The sequence below is a fragment of the Cryptomeria japonica genome, chromosome 9 (assembly GCF_030272615.1).
Source record: "Cryptomeria japonica chromosome 9, Sugi_1.0, whole genome shotgun sequence".
NCBI classification, from domain to species: Eukaryota; Viridiplantae; Streptophyta; class Pinopsida; order Cupressales; family Cupressaceae; genus Cryptomeria; species Cryptomeria japonica.
In genome coordinates, this window is record NC_081413.1 from 473,798,484 (window position 1) to 473,821,672 (window position 23,189).

Genomic DNA, 23,189 nt, shown 5'->3' on the forward strand with positions numbered 1-23,189 from the left:
TTCATGGGTGTTCTTGGCCACGATCATGGTTTTCACGACAACATCGGTGCAACGAAGGATTGTGGCATTATTTCTCTCAAAGGAAGACTGAATTTCCCACAAGTAACCTTGATAAGTCACTAAGGCTTGAATGGATGATGCTAAAAATGGTTCACTTTTCCACTCTTGACGGATCTTCAACTGTAGATCAGAACCTTTTCTTCTATCAACAATTCTCCATCATGACCCATGATGGTGCAAGAAGCTTTCTGACAATGAGAGACCATATCCTGAAAAACTTTCATTCGCAGCCTCATAGCATCATCAATATCTTCAATAAATGACTTAAGAACAAGGGCTTTGTTCTCCAAGAGCTCCTGATATTCCAAGTACACAACTCTTGAAGGAATTACTTGACGTTCTAGAAGAACGCTTAACTTTTGCTAAGGAATTTTAAGCCAAATAGTCAAGTTGTCTTCTACCTTTTCCAAGTTTCGTTTGAAAGTATCAGAAACTTGGTTCAATTGTTCTTCAATGGTTTTCAACTTGGCCATCATTTGGAAAACCTCCAAGAATTGTGCAGATAGATTATGAAGTTGATCAACCCAAGATTCCAGTGCTTGTACCTTTTGAGCAGCTCTCTCAACTCCCTGGATTGATTCTCATGCCTCGGAAGAACTTGTAGGATTACTCACTTCACTAGTCAGTTTTGTGATTTTACGAACAGCTGCAACAAGTTGACGGTTGTCCTTTTCTAGCTTATCCTTCTTAGCTAGAAGTTCATCATATCGTTGCACTAGTGAGGCTACAGAATACTGGGCATCATGTTTAACCACTTCATGCGTTTGCTTGCCCAATTCTCCTAAAGTGGCTAATCTGCTAGAGGTTCCACAATTTCAGCCACTTTCATCTTGTTGCTATCAACAGTTACTCTTGAGATAGTCTTGGCCTTTTTAGCAACCTTGAGTTTGGACTGTTTAAGTTGCTGATAATCAAAGGCATCGGGTGAGATTTCTTGCTTCTTTCTCTTTGGGGTAAAAGAACTAAGCCATGGAGGTAAAGCCATCAACTCTCTTTCAGTAGCAGCTGCAAGTAAAGGAGAAGCAGTTTCTGTTTGAACAGCCGTGGTCACCCTGGGATGAGTATCTGTTTGGATGGCGACCATGGTTTGCTCAATAACCAATGGGCATGAAGATTGCCCCATAAATTCTTCAAAACCAGAAGTGGAGGTATCAATCTCTGACAACTGGATACATGCGGCTCGTATGCTGAAATAGGAACAGCATTCTGAGGATACTCTTCCACCATTATGTCAGGAGGAGAAAGAGGCGTCTCAATGGAAACTGAGGAAGGAATCTCATGAGGTGGGTCCAAAGCTAGAGACTTAGGAGCATCATCAGATTGTTGTCCTTCTTCTGGATTATCAAGATTGATCACCTGGACATGAAACTGTGACTTTTCCTTTCCACAATTGTCGCCTCCTCAGGAGGAAGCACTATTGCCATACTAACTCACAATTTGATCCTGGTGCCAAAAGATGATGCACCTTCCTTATTGTCAATCTGAATCTCAAACTTACGTCCAAGAGGCCCCGTAGAGTCATCTTCTTTCCCAACCTTGATCTTGATGAGTCTAACACCATTACCTTTGAGCCAAGTATTGGTGTTAGCCAAGATAAGCATAAATCTTTCACGAATGGACATGCATTCTTTATGCGACCATTGGATTAAAGGAAATGGAGCTTCCTCAACCCTTCGTGAAATATATTCAGGATCAAGTGCATGCCCATCATCAATCATCCCTTGTGAAATATCCACCAAGTTCAAATCAATAACCTGCTCAACAGTAAGACTGCAGTAATCCACCTTGAGAATCTCCACTTCTGTGCGGAGATCTACCCAAATATCCTCAATACGATGCACGTGCACGAAGGACTTTTTGATCTTTTCCTTCATACCTTGGTAATCAAAATCAGATGTGGACTTAAACCTTTTGAGTTTAATTTCCTACATCTCAATCTCCTTAGCTTTGGCTTTGACGAAAGTGACAAGAGAATACCGGCCAATTTTCAATGGGTTTGTTTTAGAAATCCCCATTCCGACCTTATGTCTGACAGACTGATGAGCGTGTACAGCCATGATCTGTCTTCCCAACTCCATAAGTATGATCTTATCAGTCGGGTATCTATGTAGCATGTATGGCTGCCCACTATAGCATCCGACTCTCATATAGGTAAAGGTTGGGAATTGAAGAAACAAGCACCCATACTCATTCACTCTTTCCCATGCCTCATCTGTCACCCTTCTGTTCTTTAGAGTTCTGTCAAACTGGCACATGAAGTAACCGAAGAATGCATCTTGAACTCTTCTAAAATGCAATCTGCTAGGTCTCAAAGGCAGCTGATCATAATATTCCCATATAGGTATAAGCGAGCGGTCACCCTTGGTAGAAAGACCAGGGAAATGTTTGAGAGATGCTACCAAATACACTAAGTATGAATTCATGTAGAAAGTCATGGTGTAAGGAACTGCTGCAAGTTGTTCACACAAAGCATCGCTGATAATCTCTCCCCATGATATATGATGGGATTGCCTTATGAACATGGTAAACTGATACATCCAGGGTTCAAAAACATTGGAGTGTTCAAGACCCATCATCCTGCTGAGGAGAGTTATGATGTCTCCAATTTCCCACTTGAAGTCACAGCGATATAACTTAGCCCATCTTGAGAAGGCGGCTCGTGGCTCATGAATCCACCTGTTAATATGATGTTTGCAGTCCTTTTCCCTTTTGACATAGTACTCAACTGCACTATCTTTGGAAATCTCCATATAAACAGGTGTTGGTGGTATTCTTAAGACTCTCAATTGTATCTGCATCAAGGTGGATTATTGCTTCACCATTATCATTTTTAATGGTTCTCGTCTCCTTGTCAAAGCGATGGGCGCAAGTGAGAACAAATTCAGGTTCTACGACAGCTACTGGAAATGAAGACGCGTGATGGATATGGCTGTCCAACAGCCGCTGCATATTGCTGTCCTGCGGATCCTCCACCCTCTTGACAAATTCTGACATGTCCACATGCCCTATCTCTGTATCTTTTATGCAATCCAAAGGAGAGGAAACTTGAGAAGGTGAAACCTCATTTTGGTACTTGTCATATTTATACTTCATCTTCTTTGGAACTGGAGATGACGGCAAATCTGACATTGAAGGACAACCTGGTATGCTGCAATGAAGACTTAAAAGTGTTAAAGCAACATCATAATCAACTACAACTAACATTTTTCCTTCTTCAAATGGGAAGAACTCCAACCCTTGCACTTCACGTCTTTGTGAGAGAAAGATGGGAAATAAATGGGAAATGCTAGGAATCTTGACTTTGACCAATTTCGGATCTTGGGGAAAATTTTACAAGTATACAAGTTTGGGAAGAATGCACATGCAATTGGATTTTTAAATCCCAAATGCAAGTATACTCGTAAAATGGAAAATGGAGAAATGAGTGAAAAATGAGAATTAGACTTGCCAGAAATGACGTGAACGGAAAGTACGGATATAGGCGATATGGATAAATAAAAATGGAAAGATTTTGGGAATGGCATTTTCATGAAAATGGGAAGAACTTTGAACATGCAATGCGGTTCTAAAAACCTGATTTTGGAAGGATGGGTATTTTTCATCTTTGCAACTTGGAATTTCAACAAAAGATGGTTAAATTTTTTAACCGTAAGGGAAGAACCAGGCTTGCAAAACTCGGCGAGCCACTAAAAAACTCGCGAGTAATCGCGATCCATAATGGCGCGCAAGTTAATCGCGGAAATACTCGGCGCGATTTTTTCATATAGTCGCCGCAATTTTTTTGACAAATACTCGCCGTTAATCGCCAAAACCCGCCCGAAAACGCGGCACAAAATGCGAGAAAAATGCGACTTAAGTCGCAGGCAAAAAAAAACCCTAAGTCTTTATTCCATTTCGCGCGACTCCGGAAGGCAAAAAACGCACGCAAAAAACGCCACGCGATTTCCAGTAGGGTTTGCATTTGCACGCGCAACCAGGTTTTTACTTGTTTATTCGTGATCTTTTTGTATTGTTTTATTTCGAATTCACAGTCATTTTAAATTTTAATCGAATGACTGTGTAATACACAGTCAAAATGACTGTGTATTGTTTGCATTTGCACGCGCGACCAGGTATCTTTTTGTATTGTTTTATTTCGAATTCACAGTCATTTTAAATTTTAATCGAATGACTGTGTAATACACAGTCATTTGAAATGACTGTGTAATACACAGTCATTTGAAATGACTGTGTAATACACAGTCATTTGAAATGACTGTGTAATACACAGTCATTTGAAATGACTGTGTAATACACAGTCATTTGAAATGACTGTGTAATACACAGTCATTTGAAATGACTGTGTAATACACAGTCATTTGAAATGACTGTGTATTACACAGTCATCATTACACAGTCACAGTCATTTGAAAATGACTGTGTATTACACAGTCACAAATGACTGTGTAATACACAATCATTAGTAATTACAGTCATTTCAAATGACTGTGTATTACACAGTCATCAGTCATTTGAAATGACTGTGTATTACACAGTCACAGTCATTTCAAATGACTGTGTAATACACAGTCATTTCAAATTTTCAAATGACTGTGTATTACACAGTCATCATTACACAGTCACAGTCATTTCAAATGACTGTGTAATACACAGTCATTTCAAATTTTCAAATGACTGTGTATTACACAGTCATCATTACACAGTCACAGTCATTTCAAATGACTGTGTATTACGCAGTCATCATTACACAGTCACAGTCATTTCAATTTTCAAATGACTGTGTAATACACAGTCATTTCAAATTTTAAAATGACTGTGTATTACACAGTCATCATTACACAGTCACAGTCATTTCAATTTTCAAATGACTGTGTAATACACAGTCATTTCAAATTTTCAAATGACTGTGTATTACACAGTCATCATTACACAGTCACAGTCATTTCAAATGACTGTGTATTACACAGTCATCATTACACAATCACAGTCATTTCAAATGACTGTGTAATACACAGTCATTGTCAAATGACTGTGTATTACACAGTCATCAGTCATTTGAAATGACTGTGTATTACACAGTCATTTTCAAATGACTGTGTAATACACAGTCATTACAGTCATTTCAAATGAGAAATGACTGTGTATTACACAGTCATTTTCAAATGACTGTGTAATACACAGTCATTTTCAAATGACTGTGTAATACACAGTCATTTGAAATGACTGTGTAATACAAAGTCATTTTCAAATGACTGATGACTGTGTAATACATTAATCATTAATGTACATTGTAATTAATGACTGTGTATTACACAGTCAATTGTGAAATACTCATAGTCATTTGAAATGACTGTCAACTGTGTAATGTCAATGTGTATTAAAGTATTTCATTTAAATTTAAATTTGAAGTTAAAAACTTAAAAAATACACAACCAATTAAAAATTTTAATTTTAGATAGTCATCTATTAATAGATGACTGTAAATAAAATACAGTTATACAGTCATTGTAATTTTTGGATGTTCGTGATTTTTTTTGGTAACAATGTTATTTATCTCTAAATGTTGTCTCTCTTTTGCTAGGTTCTTTTCCACATCTTTTTGAAAGAAAATGGATTCAGCTTCTACAGTTAAAGTTGGTGGCAAAAAGAGAGACCCTTGTTGGAAACATGGGAGACCAAGTCCAAAACGAGGAGATGTTTTTTGCAACCATTGCAAAAAAATTGTAAAAGGTGGCATTAATAGGTTCAAATATCACCTCGCAAAAATTCAATGCCGAGATACCACAAGCTGTACGAAATGTACTGAAGAGGCTACGAGAGATGCAATAGCAACGCTTGAAGCATATGATCAAAGGAAGGCAACAAAAAAGAGAACAGCAGAGGCAATGGCAGCCCCAAGGGCAGATTTGAGTTCCATGGGGTCACATAGAGATGTGGGGACATCTGGTTCTTCCCTTGGGCCACGGATACGAGCAAAGGGAACTTTGGACAGCAACATGGAAAACTTCTTTATTCCATGTAACACTCCTGGTGCACAACCTGGATTGCTTGGCACTGCATGGAATAAAGAGGCTCACCAACAAGCCAAGGTGGCGTGTGCTAGATTTTTTATCTACAACGATGTTCCGTTCAATGCTATTTCTAGTCCATCTTGGGACCAATTGGTCACCGCGTTGACTGTGGCAGGTAAGGGGTTCAAATCCCCAAGCCGTTACGAGGTAAGTGGACCGTTATTGCAGGATGAGGTCCAAAACACTCATGCATTAGTGGAAGAGCAAAGGACTATTTGGGAAAAGAATGGCTGCACCATTCTTTCTGATGGATGGACAGATGGTAGGAATAGGACACTCATCAACTTTCTAGTTGCTTCAAGAGGACAGTTAGTATTTTTAAAATCAATTGATGCCTCCAATGAAGTGAAGAATGCGGAGACCTTGTGCAACATGTTGGATGAGGTGGTGATGGATGTGGGAGTGCAGAATGTCATCCAAGTTGTGACTGATAACTCAGCTGCATATGTGGCAGCCGGCAAACTTCTAATGGCTAGACATCCGACATTATTTTGGAGCCCTTGTGCTGCCCATTGTCTTGACTTGCTCCTTGAGGACATAGGGAAACTAAGTTGGGTAAAGAAAGTGGTTGAAGATGGAAGGAATATCACCAAATACATCTACAATCACACATGGGTCCTGAATCTTATGAGAGAGCACGCTGAAGGTAAGGATCTTGTGCGGTCGGGGGTCACACGCTTTGCTACCAATTTCCTCACCTTGCAGAGCATACTTGCTACATTGCCCAACCTGAAGTGGATGTTCGTGAGTGAAAGATGGTTGGGGAGTCCTTATGCTACAAAGCCTGAAGTAGAGAAGGTTGTGATTGCCATTTTTGATACTAATTTTGCCAAGATAGTGGAGGAGATCATCAATGTAAGTTTTGAAACTTTAATTGATGATTTATTATTTAATTTTCTAATATTTCAATCTGCTGATTTTGTTAGATTTTTTATATCTAGGTGTCGGAACCGTTGGTGAGGGTGCTACGAATAGTGGATGGGGATCATAACTCCATGGGGTATCTATATGAGGCCATGGATAAGGCCAAAGAGGCGATTCAACACTTGTATGGGTCAAACAAGACCAAGTATGAACCCATATGGCGCATAATTGATCGGAGGTGGAACCATCAACTCCACCAACATATTCATGCTGCTGCCTACTTCTTGAATCCCAAGTTTTTTTACTCTCCGAGTTTCAGAGCAGATGCAGAGGTTAGAATTGGCCTTAACACATGCATTCGGAGATTAGTTGATGATGAGATCCTTCGAGACCTGATACTTGATGAGTTGCAGAGTTATAAGAAGGCCTTAGGGGAATTGTTTTCTTCACCTGATTGCAAACGTAGGAGAGCCACCTTACGACCAGGTAAAAAAAAACATATGTTTAATTTTTACCATTTATTTCTCTCTTTAAGATTATTGAAATCTTTACAAATTATAAATCACATTTTGTATCCTTGCAGATTTGTGGTGGGAAGATTATGGTGCCACAACGCCTAATCTTCAAAAGCTTGCCATCCGCATATTATCACAGCCTTGTAGTGCTTCTGGTTGTGAGTGCAACTGGAGTGTTTTTGAGAACATCCACACAAAAAAGCACAATAGGTTGACTCAACAACGCTTGAATGATCTTGTCTATGTGCGGTACAACATTCGATTACATGAGAAGAAGGTGCTAGGGCAAGATTCACATGAAGCACTTGACTTGGATGACATTGATCCATATGCAGCAAAATGGGTTGCTTCTCCTGATGATGTTGATAATGATTTGGATCCATTCCTTACTAATGAGCAACTGAGTGAGTTGGAGAGGGCAGGAGAGGAATGGGATGCGGAAGTGGCAGCACGTGAGGAGGAGCAGGAGGTTGATCATGCAGCAGAGGCACCTGTTAGTGTTGAGGATGTTGCCACTACTTCAGCACCACCCACCCAGCGGCCACAATCTGTTTTGAGCTTTAATCGTAGACGCAATTTATGATTTCTTATTTTCATTGATACCAAACTTTGAACTTGATATGTAATCAGAATTTCAGAGGTTCTTGTTTTGTGGTCTATGACTCTATAACTCTATGAGACTGTCACTATGATACGTTGATATGTATTGAACTCTTATTCATATGTTGCACTTGGTTTTTGGTTTATGCTATGATACTTGCATTTGTTGCTATGTATTACCAAAAAAATTTGATTTATATATCATGGAAATCATATATGTTATACAAATTTGGTGTAAATGTGTGTTTTTGAATTATATATAAAAAAAAAATGTATTTTCAAATGTTCGATAAAGTTGCCGAGTTTTGGCGAGTTTTTCGCCGAGTTTTGGCGAGTCCCGAGTTTTAAAAATTTTTTGGCCTTGCCGAGTTATTGCAAAATCTGAGTTTTTCAAGCTTGGGAAGAACAATGATTTTCATCCAACTTGTAATTGGGATTTAAAATCCCGAATACAAGTAAAGAGGGAAAATGGGGAAGAACAATGCAATTCAAAAATTGCTTTACAAAGGGGAAAATCTCTCTCACAAAACTGATTTTTGGGGAAAAATAAATATATACACAAATTTACAACTAGAAAGGAAAACAAGAAAACAAGAAAATGAAACAAAGAAAGGAAAGAAACCATACCTTGCTTCAAACTGAAAATGCCTCTTCAAAAGATGATTAGTCTTTGAAAGAAGAAAGGATAGCTCTTAAATAGAGATTAAACCGCATTCAAAAACCCTTGCCACGTTTTTACTAAAACGCCATAAGCAGCAAAACGTGGCACCAAATGCAAGTTAAATGGCACAAGAAGTGGCCCAATCTCCCTCCAACTTCAACGCCTAGGTGAAGGAAGGCAAATTGACCTAGGAGATTGCCATTTTGTATGGTTTGAATCCCCCAAAACGTGGGTTTTAGGAATCACGTGGAAATGGTTTTTGCAGAAAACAAGGGTTGAATCATTCACCAAAACAAATGCAACGTGTTCTTCAACTCACATAAATCGCCTTGCAACAATATCGCCTCCTTGCTCCTTGAATTTCTCCACAAAAAATTGGGAAGAATTTGTGGCAAAATTGGCTTAGGAGAGGAAAATCGGGTTTTTGGAAGAGAAATGCAAGTTTTAATTTACATGCAATAGAGAAAATCGGGTTTTATTTCCCATATAGAAAGTTATAAATGTCACTTTTCTTTCAACAAGGCAAAATCGGGTTTTGGAAATGAAATTACAATTTTAAAATTCCCCAATTTGCACTTTATGGAGAAAATCGGGTTTTTGGGCAAAATAGCCAGTTTAAAATGTTAGTTTATTTCATTTCTAGACAAAATCGGGTTTTGGAGAGAGATGTGCAAGTTACAAAGTTACTTGTAAAGGGAAAATAAAATCCCTACAACAAGTTTTAATCACTTGCACATATGTAATAGGGGTTTAAAATCCCTATTACAAGCAAAAGACATTAAAATAGGGGTTTTAGAAAAGAACTACAAGTTATTTATAAATATGCAATTTAAAATTAACTTGTAACTTATCCAAAAAATCCCTATCATAACTTAAAAAGCCAAAAGGCATCAAGGGGGAAATAAAAAGTAAGTTACAAGTTCTTTTTTCAATAAAGTGCACTTGTAATTAGCCAAAAATTTCCCTACAAAGACCAAAACAAAAGAAATCATTAAAACTTGCAATTCAAGGAAAATTTCCCACCCGCAGTCAGGGAGAAAAAACCCGAAATTGAAGGAAAGACATAGCAAACGAACCCAGAATGCGACGAAATTCGAAACTTGGTTTGAGGATGGACTAAGGATTAAGCCAATCCAAGGATTAGGCGAAATTATGCCTCAGGAAGCGTGCCATAGAGAAAAAATTTCATGTAATGGTCCTTCATTTTTTAAAACAAAAATGACGACAACAAATAGTGCCCTTAATTATTCATGTTGCCCAAGAATACTTAGCATACTCTACTGAAATCATCTCCCTCCAATCGGCGATGATCTCAACTAGTGATCACAAATGAGGTCTCTTGGAAAGTGCATCAGCAACTGCATTCTTGTTTCCTTAACATATACAATATCAAATACCCATCGTTGAGATCTTTTTGATTCATAAAATATTTGATGCTATTGTGATCCGTTTTAATAGTGATTTTTCCCCCTACCAAATATGATTTGAACTTGGCCAATGCATGCATGATGGCCAACATCTCTCGGTCATATATAGAGTAGCTCTTTTCCACACCTCTCAACTTCCTACTCTTGAAGTCTATGGGATGCTTCTCCTCTATAACATTACACCCTTGTTTTTTTCTGTTTATGTTTTCATTTTGAAGAGTTTAATAGAAGTTGACAAAGATGCAAAAGTGATATAACAATATGTATATTGCAGCAAATAAACAACTGAAATAACACTTCAAATACAATATTTTTAAGCACCCACAACTAGAAATAGACTGAAAGTTCAATATATTATCAAACTTTGAAATACCTAGATGGTGAAATAGTATCACAATGAAATATCAAACATACCCATTCGCTGTTTACAATTATATCGATGAATATAAGAAAAAACCAGCAGACTAGTAACTCAAACCCTAGGTGACATTCCAAAACAACTTTGTAACTGCTCACAGCCAACAATCCAATGATTTGCAGGCCCAAGCGACTCCAACCAGCCACAAACATAGGACAAACCCTAGGCGTTCTCCTCACCAAGTTCCCACGTGCTAGGCAAGATGTTACGACCAGCAAAGGAGGTGATTTCTGCTCGTAAAATCTGCTGCAAACTCTCTCGATCTGCTTTAAACAAAATCCCTTAAATCTGCTCTAAGTTCTTTGTGAATCAGCTGAAGATATCAAACCAACAATGAAGCCCATATGTGATCTCTAAATGAAACCACCACCGAATCTTCTAGATTGGATCTTTCATCAACACAGAAGATTTTCCTTGCAAGGGTTTTCATCCTCACAAAGACACAAGATGAACAAGTTCAACCAACAAATGTATTCTCTACATATCAAAACCAAGCATACCAAATGCACTCCAAACACTCTCTTTTAAAGGCCTCCAAATGCCACACCCAGCCAAGAGGTACTTTTTTTTTTTTTAAACTCCTTATGTCTCCCTTAAGTTGGCGCCCACCCCAATAAAGTCATTTTAGTTAATATTTGGCACTTAACACTTTTAATTTTAACTTTGGGCAGCCACATAGTCAATATTTTAATAAATTAAATAACGATGAAGTTAAATATCTAATTTAAGTTTATACCTTATTGTTATTTAAATTAAATACACTAGACCACATTAAAACCCTAAATATCAACATCCAATGCATCCACTGACATTCCCAAAATAGAAACACTATCCACTAACCAAGTCCATCTCCAACTTGACACTTACTAAAAATAGAATGGTAAAATTGTACAAAACCACTCCAAAAAAGGGTGTTATGCAAGTCAACTGTCCGAGCTCAATAAAAGCACCTATCACCACCAAAAGCTAGATCAATTTTTCATCTTGAGCCCCTAACTCTAACTCATTAACCTACAAGAACCCACTAGATAGACTAATAGTCCACCATGTTGAAGTGCTTAGGAAGGGGACATTAAATAATGATAAAACATCCATATTGTAACCCAAAAATGGAATCTTCAATCTGCAGCACAATGCTGATCTCTATATGAAACCACACTAGCAAGCTAGGGGGATTTCTGTCTTGAAGAAGCTCTACAACAACTTAGGTTCTCTCCTACAACAAAATAGACCAAAATTTTCAAGTCTAAACTCTCAACTGTTCCCTCAACCTCCTTCTATAGCATTTTTGGAGAGAAATAACCAATTTTAAAATGTAATAATTTCTTTTTCCCCTCACAAAGACTATTTTGGAGGATTAATATTATCATGTGCAAAGCCCCCCAAGCCTAGGCATCCATCTGTAAACACATCTTAATACTTTTATGACGAGATATTACATCAAGTTGTTTCTTTATTATTTTTTAACATCAGACAACTTAAGTGAATAATTAATTAATAACTCAATAATCAACCCAAGTTGCGGAAAGCACAAAAATGATATAAAAAACTAATTCTAATCATACCATACTGATGACTTGGGATGATGATTAGAGGCAACAAGGTGACTTCTTAAAAATAGCTAGCTCCTCCAAGAAGTTTGGAGAGTTCCCAAAAGGACGGAGTTCTATTCTGAAAGCATTAATAGGCTCACCAAGGCCAACTGAGCTCACTACCAACAACATATTTGCAAGACACAACCAAAGAACTCCAAGAACTGTGGAATTCTGCCCAACTCACCAAGTAGCTTATGGGAAAACTCTGAAATTGGGCTAAATGCTCACAAAGCAATTTTGCTTAAATTCAGGACATTACAAATTGTACCTGGCATTAGGTTATATTCCCTCCAAATTAATGGTTAACACACTCCTTTTCATATCATCACACCATATTGTTAACATTGCATGTGATCACAAGCTTGCTAGTAGTACCTGTGATACTAAACTAAGAGTTAGAATAGATTACAAACACACATATCATAGCATGTTAGATATTAGAGACAAGAACCATGTACATGTGTCATTAGCTTCAAGGGAATTTCATTGCTTCTTAGAGTGCTGTACTATAAAACAGTCATATTGCAAAATGGAGATGCAATATGTAATGATTACATAATTTTATGTATTTTGTCTTAGAGTCTTAGACTCATGATTACCCAAAATGCATTCCCAAATTAATAATCTACAAGATCAAATTTGGCATCTAACATCATTCGCTGTACTCAGCAGATTAGAGGACATGTTACAAGTTTATAGATCTTCTAACTTTTGGGAGTGTCCCACTACTTGACACAAACCTACACTTGCAGGTTGCCTTACTGACACTACGCGCTACTGCTTGATTAATTTTCTCATAAACATATTACATACAACACTAGCAGCTTTCATTTTATTGTAAAAACTAGCACTTGAACAAAATACACATTGTGTATTGCACAAAATACAAAACGGTGATTATTTCTAGCAGTATGCCCATTCTATATGCATGCAGCTACCACATTGCCTCTCTAAAACAAGATTCTCATAATCTAGAACATGATAAAAGGCCCAGCTGACTATCAACAATATTAAGATAATGTAATGTCCCTTGAAGATCTAATTGTAAGTTTTACCTTATTTCTTAATGATCAATGTCTAATATTGCAATGAACCCATTATCCTTAAAGATTTGTAATGAATTGTACCAATAGAAATTATTATCCCAATTGCTTTGATAATGAAAAGGATCAAACTTATAATGGATTCTGAAATTCTGTCCAATTAGGTCTGATATGTTCTCCAATTGGAAGATGCAGATCTGACTGAAATATCTTCGAACCAATCCTCTTTCACTGCATATATTGTGGAATCGGTCAGATATGATGTTTGGGTGTGAAGTGCTGATTTGCTATATATAGACACTCATGGTCCATAAGTGAAATCTCTACGTTTATGCAAATATATAAATGTGGGAGACAATTGTCTCAGTATGCTCGCTGTTTCAGAATTTTAACCTTCAAATCATGCAATTTCATGGACGCCTTTCCTGTTTGATATTCTCTTTGATCATGCATCTGACCCTGCAATTCAGTGGTACTAAACTCCACCTAAATGCCAGGTAGATCAGATTCTTGGAGTGCTCGGATCTGAGTAGGAAATAATAATAATAAAAAACCAATATGATGCCTTTGAACAATCCCGTGATTGTCCCTTGATAGTGAATGATTGGGTGTGAGACGAAGGGTCATATCTCTCCCATTCATACCTCTTCTAATAACTGACTTAACTAAAAATCCTATTAACCAATTAAGTTTGAAGCAACTAAACATTACTCCCTTGGGCAGGAACAATCACGTCCTTGGAGTGACGACATCGCCTTTGTGCGATCTGTCAATTTAAGTGGGTTATTACAGTTACAAAGGTCTTCTGAAAGACTGAAACAGATCGCTGTTATTTTGTCTTTATTTTTGTGTCTTGTTCTACAATTTAGTGGCCTCCGGCCTTAATTAAGCGATAGGGTTATTACAGATAATATTATTAAAATAAAAAAATTAATTGTGAAAAGGCTGCATACATATATCACTCTATATTCTTGAAGATAAAATGTCATAAAACATTTGTTACCTTTCTAAAACAGGAGGTTCATATTCCATCTCCTTTGTAATGGGTGGATGGAGTGGTTCTGGGATCCATTCCTCACACAGCTCATCGATTTCCTATAATAGAATTAAACCAAGTTGTTTAGTCTGGGGTATGACAAAACAAATACAAAATTTATATAAATTTCACTACCTTAAAAAGATTCCAATTATAAAATTTGGCTGAACCATGAAGATAACAATGCCTCAGAATTAAGCGCTAAAGTTCCTTTACTTCCTGGAGAGGATTTTATTATTAATGTTTGCAGATGACCAAATGTAGTTAATGATACTATTTTAAAGAATATAAAACCAAAGACAGTGCAGAATGCATAATAGATACTGCACAGTAATTAAAACTCAGAGATATAGAGAATGAAACTAGTATAAGAACTAGCAAGCAATAGATATATATTATATCGGCATGCTGCTAGAAATGAAATAAAATATCTGTCCAATTGTGACCAATAAAAAGTTGAACGGGTCATTATTAAGAAACAAATTTAGTTAGAGCAAGACGATTCTGTATTCAACCCCAATAAATTAGGAACATAAAAATAAGGAAATGCAAAATATACAGAATAAAATAAGTGCACCATGCATACTAGATACTACATAGCAATAAACAATTCAAAGACATAAAGGGCAAAATAGGATAAGAACCAGCCAGCAATGAAAGATAAAGATTATTTTTATGCTAACAGAAATGAAATAAAAAGTTGAACAGCTGATAATCCTAAAACTAATTTTACTAAGAGCATGATAGTTATTTATTCAAGTTCAATACATCAGGAACATAAACATAAGGAGAACATGTAGAATAAAATAACAACTAACAAGAGACACTGCACATGCTTTCTGCCTCAAAATCAAAATTGAAACAGTCCAAAAGAGGAGAATTGGAATGGTACCCAGTGTTGGAGAGAACACTCCTGCCTTCAAAAAACAGATAACAATAATGTTTGACATACAACAGTGTTGTCCATGTGATTTTCCACGAACCTTGTCTCCTATGATTCAGGTCATGGGGCCAATTGCAAACTACGTTTCCAATATGATAAAAAAAATTATAATGATAAGGCTACAAGACATATGAGAGAGTTCCTTATCATGTATTATTAAGATTTATACATGTCTGAAAATGACATCCATAAAAGTTTCCCAAACATCCACACACACACCCCAAGAGTCCAAGTTCATATGGAGCGTAAAATGAGTCTCTCAACACAGATTACTTTTATCTATTATAGAATTCCTTAAATTAAAAAAGATATAAGTAGTTGTTATGTAAGAGAATTATATTTTGGTTTGTTGATATTCAAAATAAGTGATCTCAGCCTAGTAATGATACCTCTTAAAATAAGATAAAATGCCATCGAAATGCTTACTCTACATATCACATGCTCCACATTTTGGTGCAGTCAAGACTGGTCTTATCAAACCACCCAATCTAGCAACCTTAAATTTCATCCAATTCACTATATGAAAACAAAATCTGAAACATATATTTATTGCAACTTTTATTTATAAATTCATGCAACAAAATACCTCAAGAACAATTACATTTATGGAAGATTTCAACAAGACAAAATTCAGAAATTTTGCAGTGTTTTTAGGCACTTTGTGCCTTCAAACCTTCATGCCTTCGCACCTTCTTGGCTTAACTCATCTTTTGAAATCTGATTTTTTTATTCATTCTACAGCTCACAAGGCTGCCTTGAACACCTACAACATGTTGGTTGAAAATTTTGTACACTTGGGGAAATATACAAAATTGTGGTTTCAACCACAATGTGTGAGTAAAACTCTTTTAATTAAGGGAAGGCTCCCCCTATCTATCTACAACTTTAAAAATAAAATGGGATGGGACAACAGTCTTTCTTCTTCTTTCAAGAAAGCCAATATCCTTTTCTTTTCACAGAAAAGTGATAGCAATTTAATCATAAAACAACAGTAACAACTTTTGAAATGAAATAAGAGAAAGGAAATGAAGTTTCCTGAAAGTTCAAAGACTTCCGTCACTTCCTTCGGGACGGGACAGCAATATCAAGCTCAAAGTCTTGATTATGTGAATTCTTATCTACCCTTTTTTATACTAACGCTATCAAGAACAAATTATAACAGCTCAAAGATTGAAATACCTTATTCTTTTCTACATAAAATAGTAGGAAATAGTACGAGCTCAAAGACTCACAGCTATTTCTTACAAAATCTTCTTCTAAACTCTCCTAAGAATAAGTGCAAACACAAAGTCTTACAGCTCCTCTCAAAAGAATATTTATTCTAATTTATATTAACATCAAATACTTGCAGCACAAAGACTGCAAATCAAATTCAATTAAGCTCTTGAAGAAACACTTGCAAGAAAGATAAAATAGAAAACAAACTCAAGAATGTAGCACAAAGACTCAAAGCTTGAGCAATTTCCTTCTATTTCTTTCAATTCTTGAATTCACACATAAAAACTCAAAGATTTCTTTGTTGTAAATTTGGCAGAGTTTTTGCTTGCTTTCTAAAAGATAAAGATTACAATAGACCCCTCAAGTATTTATAGAGGAGTCTTGAGAAAAAGGTGGGATGATTCTAACTAACTTGAGAGATTCCCTCAACCACCAAGACTTATTCAATAACTAACTATGACTTATTCCAACTATAGTCCTAATTGAACACAACTTGTAGTTGCCTTACATGTAATTACAAAAGTGCAAGTTAAGACTTAACTTGCAATTTACAAAATGTTTTTACATGCAACTTGTCAAAAGAAAAACTACAACTAAGAGATTACAATTCTAGAAAAATACAACTAAGTGTTGAAAAACACTTAAGCTGCAACGTGTGAAGACATGAATCCTTCGTGTTGTCCTCATTTTTTGTTTCCAAAAATGAAGGACCACTACGATGGAATTTTTATGAAAAAATAAAAATTATTACTCTATGGCATGCTTCCCGAGGCAGAATTTTGACTAATCCTTGGACTGGCTTAATCCTCAGTCCATTCTCGAACTACGTTTCAAATTTCGTCCAATTCTGGGTTCGTTTGCTATGCCTTTCCTTCAATTTCGGGTTTTAAAACCTAGACTGCAGGTGGAGAATTTTCTTCAAACTGCAAGTTTTAATGATATTCATTGTTGTGGTCTTTGTAGGGGAATTTTTGATCACTTACATGTGCATTTTTTATTTCAAATATGTCACTTGTAATTTATTTTAAGTTCCCCATTTAATGTTTTTATCTTTTTGTTGTTTTTTGGTTATTTTTAGTTAAAATAGGGGTTTTTTAGCTCCACTGCAAGTAAACTTGCAGTTTGTTCAAAAAACCCCTACTTTAATGGTTTTCACATGTAATAGGGATTTTAAATCCCCATTACATGTGTGCAAATGTTTAATACTTGTTGTAGGGATTTTATTTCCCCCTTGCAAGTATTTTTAAACTTGCAGTTTGTCTTTTAAAACCCGATTTTAACGTAAAAGTTCATTTTTGACAATTTTAAACTTGTTATTTGTCCAAAAAAACCCGATTTTGGCTTAATGAGTGAAAAAGTGAGAAATTAAACTTGTCATTTGTCTTTTAAAACCCGATTTTAAGCATGAAAGAGGGAAAAGTGCAAATCGAACTTGTTGTTTTATATCCAAAACCCGATTTGCTTCCTTTTGAAGAAAACGAACTTGTCATTTGTCTTTCAAAACCCGAAATGCAAGAAAGAAACGATTTTAGACCTTTTCAAAGCGAAATTTGTGGAGAAATCGTTGGATGAAGGAGGCGTTTTAGGATTGCATCCTATCTTCATGCATCGTTGGACATCTATCATGCCATTTAAAGGATATATTCGCTGGTTTTTACCCTAAAAACAGCAATCACGTTATTCATTAATGCCATGTTTTTAGGAGTTAAATCCATAACGATTTGCACACTCCTAAATCGTTTTGCTCTTTCTTGCTAAGGCGTGGAGGGTGAGAGAATCTTCGCATCATTTAATGGTTCATTGAATGTGTATTGAATACCACGTTTTTCACAAAAACGTGATTCTCTTTGGCTGCGTTTTAAACCTTTGGCATTGTTACCTCTTCAAACACCTTTGGTGTTATTGCTTCAGCAAATACCTTGATCATTTTGCTTCAACAAACTTGAAATGAACACTTTCATTGGCATTTTGCTCCTCCAAGTTTAAGATTGCAGCCATTTTTGGGGGCATTTTCACAAAAACGTGATAAGGGTTTAATAGTCCAGTTTTGCTTCTTCATCTCAAGAAGTATTGCGTTGTTGAAGAAGCATTTTGATTTTCTAATCAAGGTATGTTCTTCTTTTCTTCTCTTCTTTTTATTATTTTCATGTTTTCTTCATTTTTCGTTATTTGTTGCATTCTTCGCATGTGTTGTTCTTCCCTTAAAATTGGTTTTCATGAAAGAAATCTTCCCTTTGAAATGCAATTGTTAAATTGCATTATTCTTCTCAAAATTCCATCTTAGCTTGTATTCGGGATTTTTAATCTCGATTACAAGTTCGCTGGAAATTCTTGTTCTTCCCCTACGGTTAAGGAATTTAATCATTTTTGGTTAAATTTCCAAGCTTGAAAAATGTGAAATACCCCTCTCTTGCAAATTCGGGTTTTGAAAACTGGATTACATGTTGAAAAGATCTTCCCATTTTCATGAAAATGACTATCCCGGATATTCCCATTTCTATCCATTCACGTTCCCCATATCCGCACTTTCCATTTCCATCATTTCCCGCAAGTCAAAATCCCATTTTTCATCCGTTTCTCCATTTTCGAATTTACAAGTATACTTGTATTCGGGTTTTAAAATCCCGATTGCATGTATGTACTTTCCAACTTGTATACTTGCGAAAATTCCCCCAAGATCCGAAATTGGTCAAAGTCAAGATTTTCCCATTTCTACATATCTTCCCTCTTCTTCTCACAAAACCGTGAAATTCAGAGATCAAAGTTTTACCCATTTGAAAAAAGAAAGAATGATATTTGCAGCTGATTATGATGTGGCCTTAACCCTTTTAAGTCTTCATCACAGCATTCCAGGTTTGCAATCAATGTCAGATTTGCCGGCATCGCCAACTCCAAAGAAAATGAAATACAAATATGACAAATACCAGAATGAGGTTGCACCTTCCCAGGTATCTTCTCCATTGGATCGCATCAGGGACACAGAAATAGGGCACGTTGATATGGCAGAGTTCATTCACAGGGTAGAAGATCCACAGGATAACAACTTGCAGCGGCTGTTGGACAGCCATATCCATCATGCGTCTTCTTTCCCAGTGGCTGCCCTAGAACCTAAATTTGTTCTTGCATGCGCCCATCATTTTGACAAAGAGTCAAGAGTCATAAAAAATGATGATGGTGAAGCCATAATTCGTCTTGATGCGGATACAATCGAGAAGGTCTTCAAAATACCTCCTGCACCTGTTTATATGGAAATCACCAAAGAAAGTGCAGCAGAGTATTATGTGAAAAGAGAAAAAGATTGCAAGCGCCACATCAATAGGTGGATTCATGAGCCACGTCCTTCCTTCTCAAGATGGGCAAAGTTGTACCGTTGTGATTTCAAGTGGGAGATAGGAGACACCATCACTCTTCTCAGCAGAATGTTAGGCCTTGAGCACTCTAATGTCTTTGAGCCATGGATGTATCAATTCATCATGTTCATACGGCAGTCGCATCACATTTCATGGGGTGAAATCATCAGCGATGCTTTGTGCGAACAACTTGCAGCGGTTCCTACCACTATGACCTTCTTTATGAATTCTTATTTGGTATATTTAGCAGCATCACTTAGACACTTTCCAGGTCTTTATACCAAGGGTGATCGCTCGCTCATACCAGTTTGGGAATATTATGACCAGCTGCCTTTGAAACCTAGCAGACTACATTTCAGAAGAGTCCAAGACGCATTCTTTGGATATTTTATGTGTCAGTTTGACATGGATCTCAGAAATAAACGAGTATCAGATGAGGCATGGGTCAAGGTATCTGAGTATGGGTGCTTATTCCTGCAATTTCCCACCTTCACCTACATGAGGATTGGGTGCTATGATGGACAACCATACATGCTTCCAAGATACCCGACCGATAGGATAATTCTTATGGAGTTGGGAAGACAGATTATGACTGTTAATACTCTTCAGTCTGCTAGACACAAGGTTGGAATGGGGATCTCCAGCACAAATCCATTGAAAATTGGTCGATACTCCCTCGTCACATCTGTGAAGGCTAAGGCCATGGAGGTTGAATTGCAGGAAATCAAGCTTAAGAGGTTCAAACCTAGAGCTGATTTTGATTATAGAGGTATGAAGGAAAAGATCAAGAAATCCTTTGTGCATGTTCATCGCATTGAAGACATCTGGGCAGATCTCCGCACAGAAGCTGAAGTTTTGAAGATGGATTACTGCAGGCTCACTGTTGAGCAAATTGTTGACTTGAACTTGGCAGATATCCCACAAGGGATGATTGATGACGGGCGTATACTTGATCCTGAATACACTTCACGGAGGGTTGAGGAAGCTCCACTTCCTTTGATCCAATGGTCACATAAAGAGTGCGTCTCCATTCTTGACAGATTTCAGCCTATCTTGGCCAACACTAACGCATGGTTGAAAAGCAATGCTGTCAGACTTATCAAAATCAAGGTTGGTAAAGAAGATGATTCTACAGGGCCTCTTCGACGGAAGTCTGAGATTCAAATTGATAATAAGGAGGGTGCTTCATCTTCAAGCACAAGGATCAAATTACGAGTTAGTCGTGCAGTAGTGCTTTCACCTGAAGAGACAACTACTCGTGGGAAGGAGAAATCACGGTTCCATGTTCAGGTGGTCGATCTGGATAATCAAAAAGAGGGGCAGCAATCTGATGATGCGCCTAAGTCTCCAGTTCTAGACACGCCTCACGAGGTCATTCCTCCAGTTTCCATTGAGATGCCTCTTTCTTCTCCTGATTTGCTCATTGATGAGTCTCCTCAGAATGCAGTTCCCATTTTGGCATACGAGCCTTCTCCTGATCAACAGCGAGAAAGTGTGTTGAAAGTTCCTGAAGATATTCCCATTTGCATTCAGTTATCAAAAATTGACACTTCCACTTCTGGTTTTGAAGAATTCATGAGGCAATCTTCATGTCCTTTGGTAACTGAGCGAAACATAGTCGCTATTCAAACAGATATTCCTCCCAGGGTGACCACGGTGACTCAAACAGAAACTGCTTCTCCTTTGCCTACAGCTGCTACAGGAAGTGAGTTGATGACTTTGCCTCCATGGCTCAGTTCTTTCACCCCAAAAAGAAAGAAGCAAGAGATCTCACCTGATGCCTTTGACTACCAGCAACTCAAACAGTCCAGATCCAAAGTTGCTAAGAAGGCGAAGACTATTTCCAGGGTAACTGTTGATAGCAACAAGATGAAAGTAGCTGAAATTGTGGAACCTATTGCAGATAAACCACTTGATGAAATGTCAGCTGCTGATTATAAGGTTACAAAGGTAGAATTGGGCAAGCAAACACATGAGGTTATTAAACATGATGCTCAGTTTTCTGTTGCTTCACTAGTGCAAAGATGTGACGATCTTCTTGCAAAGAAAAACAAATTAGAAGAAGAAAATCGACAGCTCATGGCAGCCATCCATAAAATCACAAAACCTACTGCCGAAGGGAGTAACTCTATAGGTTCTTCTGGTTCCCAAGAATCGATTCGCGGAGTGGAAAGAGCTGCTCAGAAAGTACAAGCACTGGATTCCTGGGTTGATCAGCTTCATGATCAATGCGTGCAAGTGATAAAAGACATTTTTCAAATAATGTCTAAGCTGGAAACCATTGAGGAGAAATTGGATCAGACTTCTAACACTTTCAAAAAGAATCTGGAAAGTGTTGAGAAAAGTCTGGCAATCTGGCGTACCATGCCCCAACAACAGCTCAATATCCTGCAGGATCACGCCATCATTTCTTCCAGGGTCATGTACTTGGAATTCGAGGAACTCATGGAAAACAAAACTCTTGTTCTTAAATCCCTCATCGAAGAGATCAGCGATGCAAGGAGATTCCGGGATGAAGTTTATCAAGGTATTGTCTCACATTGTGAAAGGGCCTCTTGCAATATAGTAAGTCAGGATGGAGAGCTAATTCCAGAAGAAGAGGTTCTTGCAGATTTACAGATGAGGATTCACGGCGAATGGAAGAGTGAACAATTCTCGGCAGTTTCAATTCAAACATTGATGAAACACCAAGCCTTTTTGCATGAGATTCAGTCCATCTTGGATAAAGACAATTCTGCGCTTCTCCGCTGCCACGACACTATTGTGAAGACTATGGTAGTTGCTAAGAACACTCATGAACCGAATCCCGAGGAACTACAAGCGAGCATCCGGAAGTTTCAAGGATTCATGTCTTCACAAAATTCAACTTAAGTGTTTTTCAGCACTTAGTTGAATCTTCTCTCTTTTTGTAATTTCTTAGTTGTAATTTTGTTTTAACAAGATACATGTAAAAGTAGTTTATGTAAAATGCAAGTTACACATTACTTGTACTTTTGTAATTACATGTAAGGTAACTACAAGTTGTGTCCGATTAGGACTGTAGTCTGAATAAGTCTTAGTTAGTTAGAATGACTCTTAGTTAATTAATGAAGTCTCAGTTAGTTATTGAATGAGTCTTGGTGGTTGAGAGAATCTCTCTAGTTAGTTAGGATCCTCCCACCCTTTTCTCAAGGCTCCTCTTCTATAAATACTTGAGAGGTCCATTGTAATTATCATCTTTTGGAAAGCAAGCAAAAACTCTACCAAATTTACAGCAAGAAGTCTTTGAGCTTATGAATGTGAATTGAAGGTTTTGGAAGAATATTAAAGAAGGATTACTCAAGTTTTGAGTCTTTGAGCTACATGTTTGAGTTTGAATCTTTTTATTTCTTCTATGCAAAGTATTTCT

At 37.2% G+C, this 23,189-nt stretch overlaps 1 protein-coding gene across 7 annotated transcripts in view; it reads right to left on the reverse strand.

Annotated features, from left to right (window-relative positions):
- LOC131075956 (long chain base biosynthesis protein 1) overlaps positions 1–23,189 on the reverse strand; it is a 289,362-nt gene that overhangs the window by 109,704 nt on the left and 156,469 nt on the right. For all 7 annotated transcript variants that reach the window (XM_058012951.2, XM_059211149.1, XM_059211150.1 and 4 more), the window contains one exon: positions 14,258–14,349. In XM_058012951.2, the coding sequence (XP_057868934.2) occupies positions 14,258–14,349 (92 nt within the window). The remainder of the gene's footprint in view (positions 1–14,257; positions 14,350–23,189) is intronic.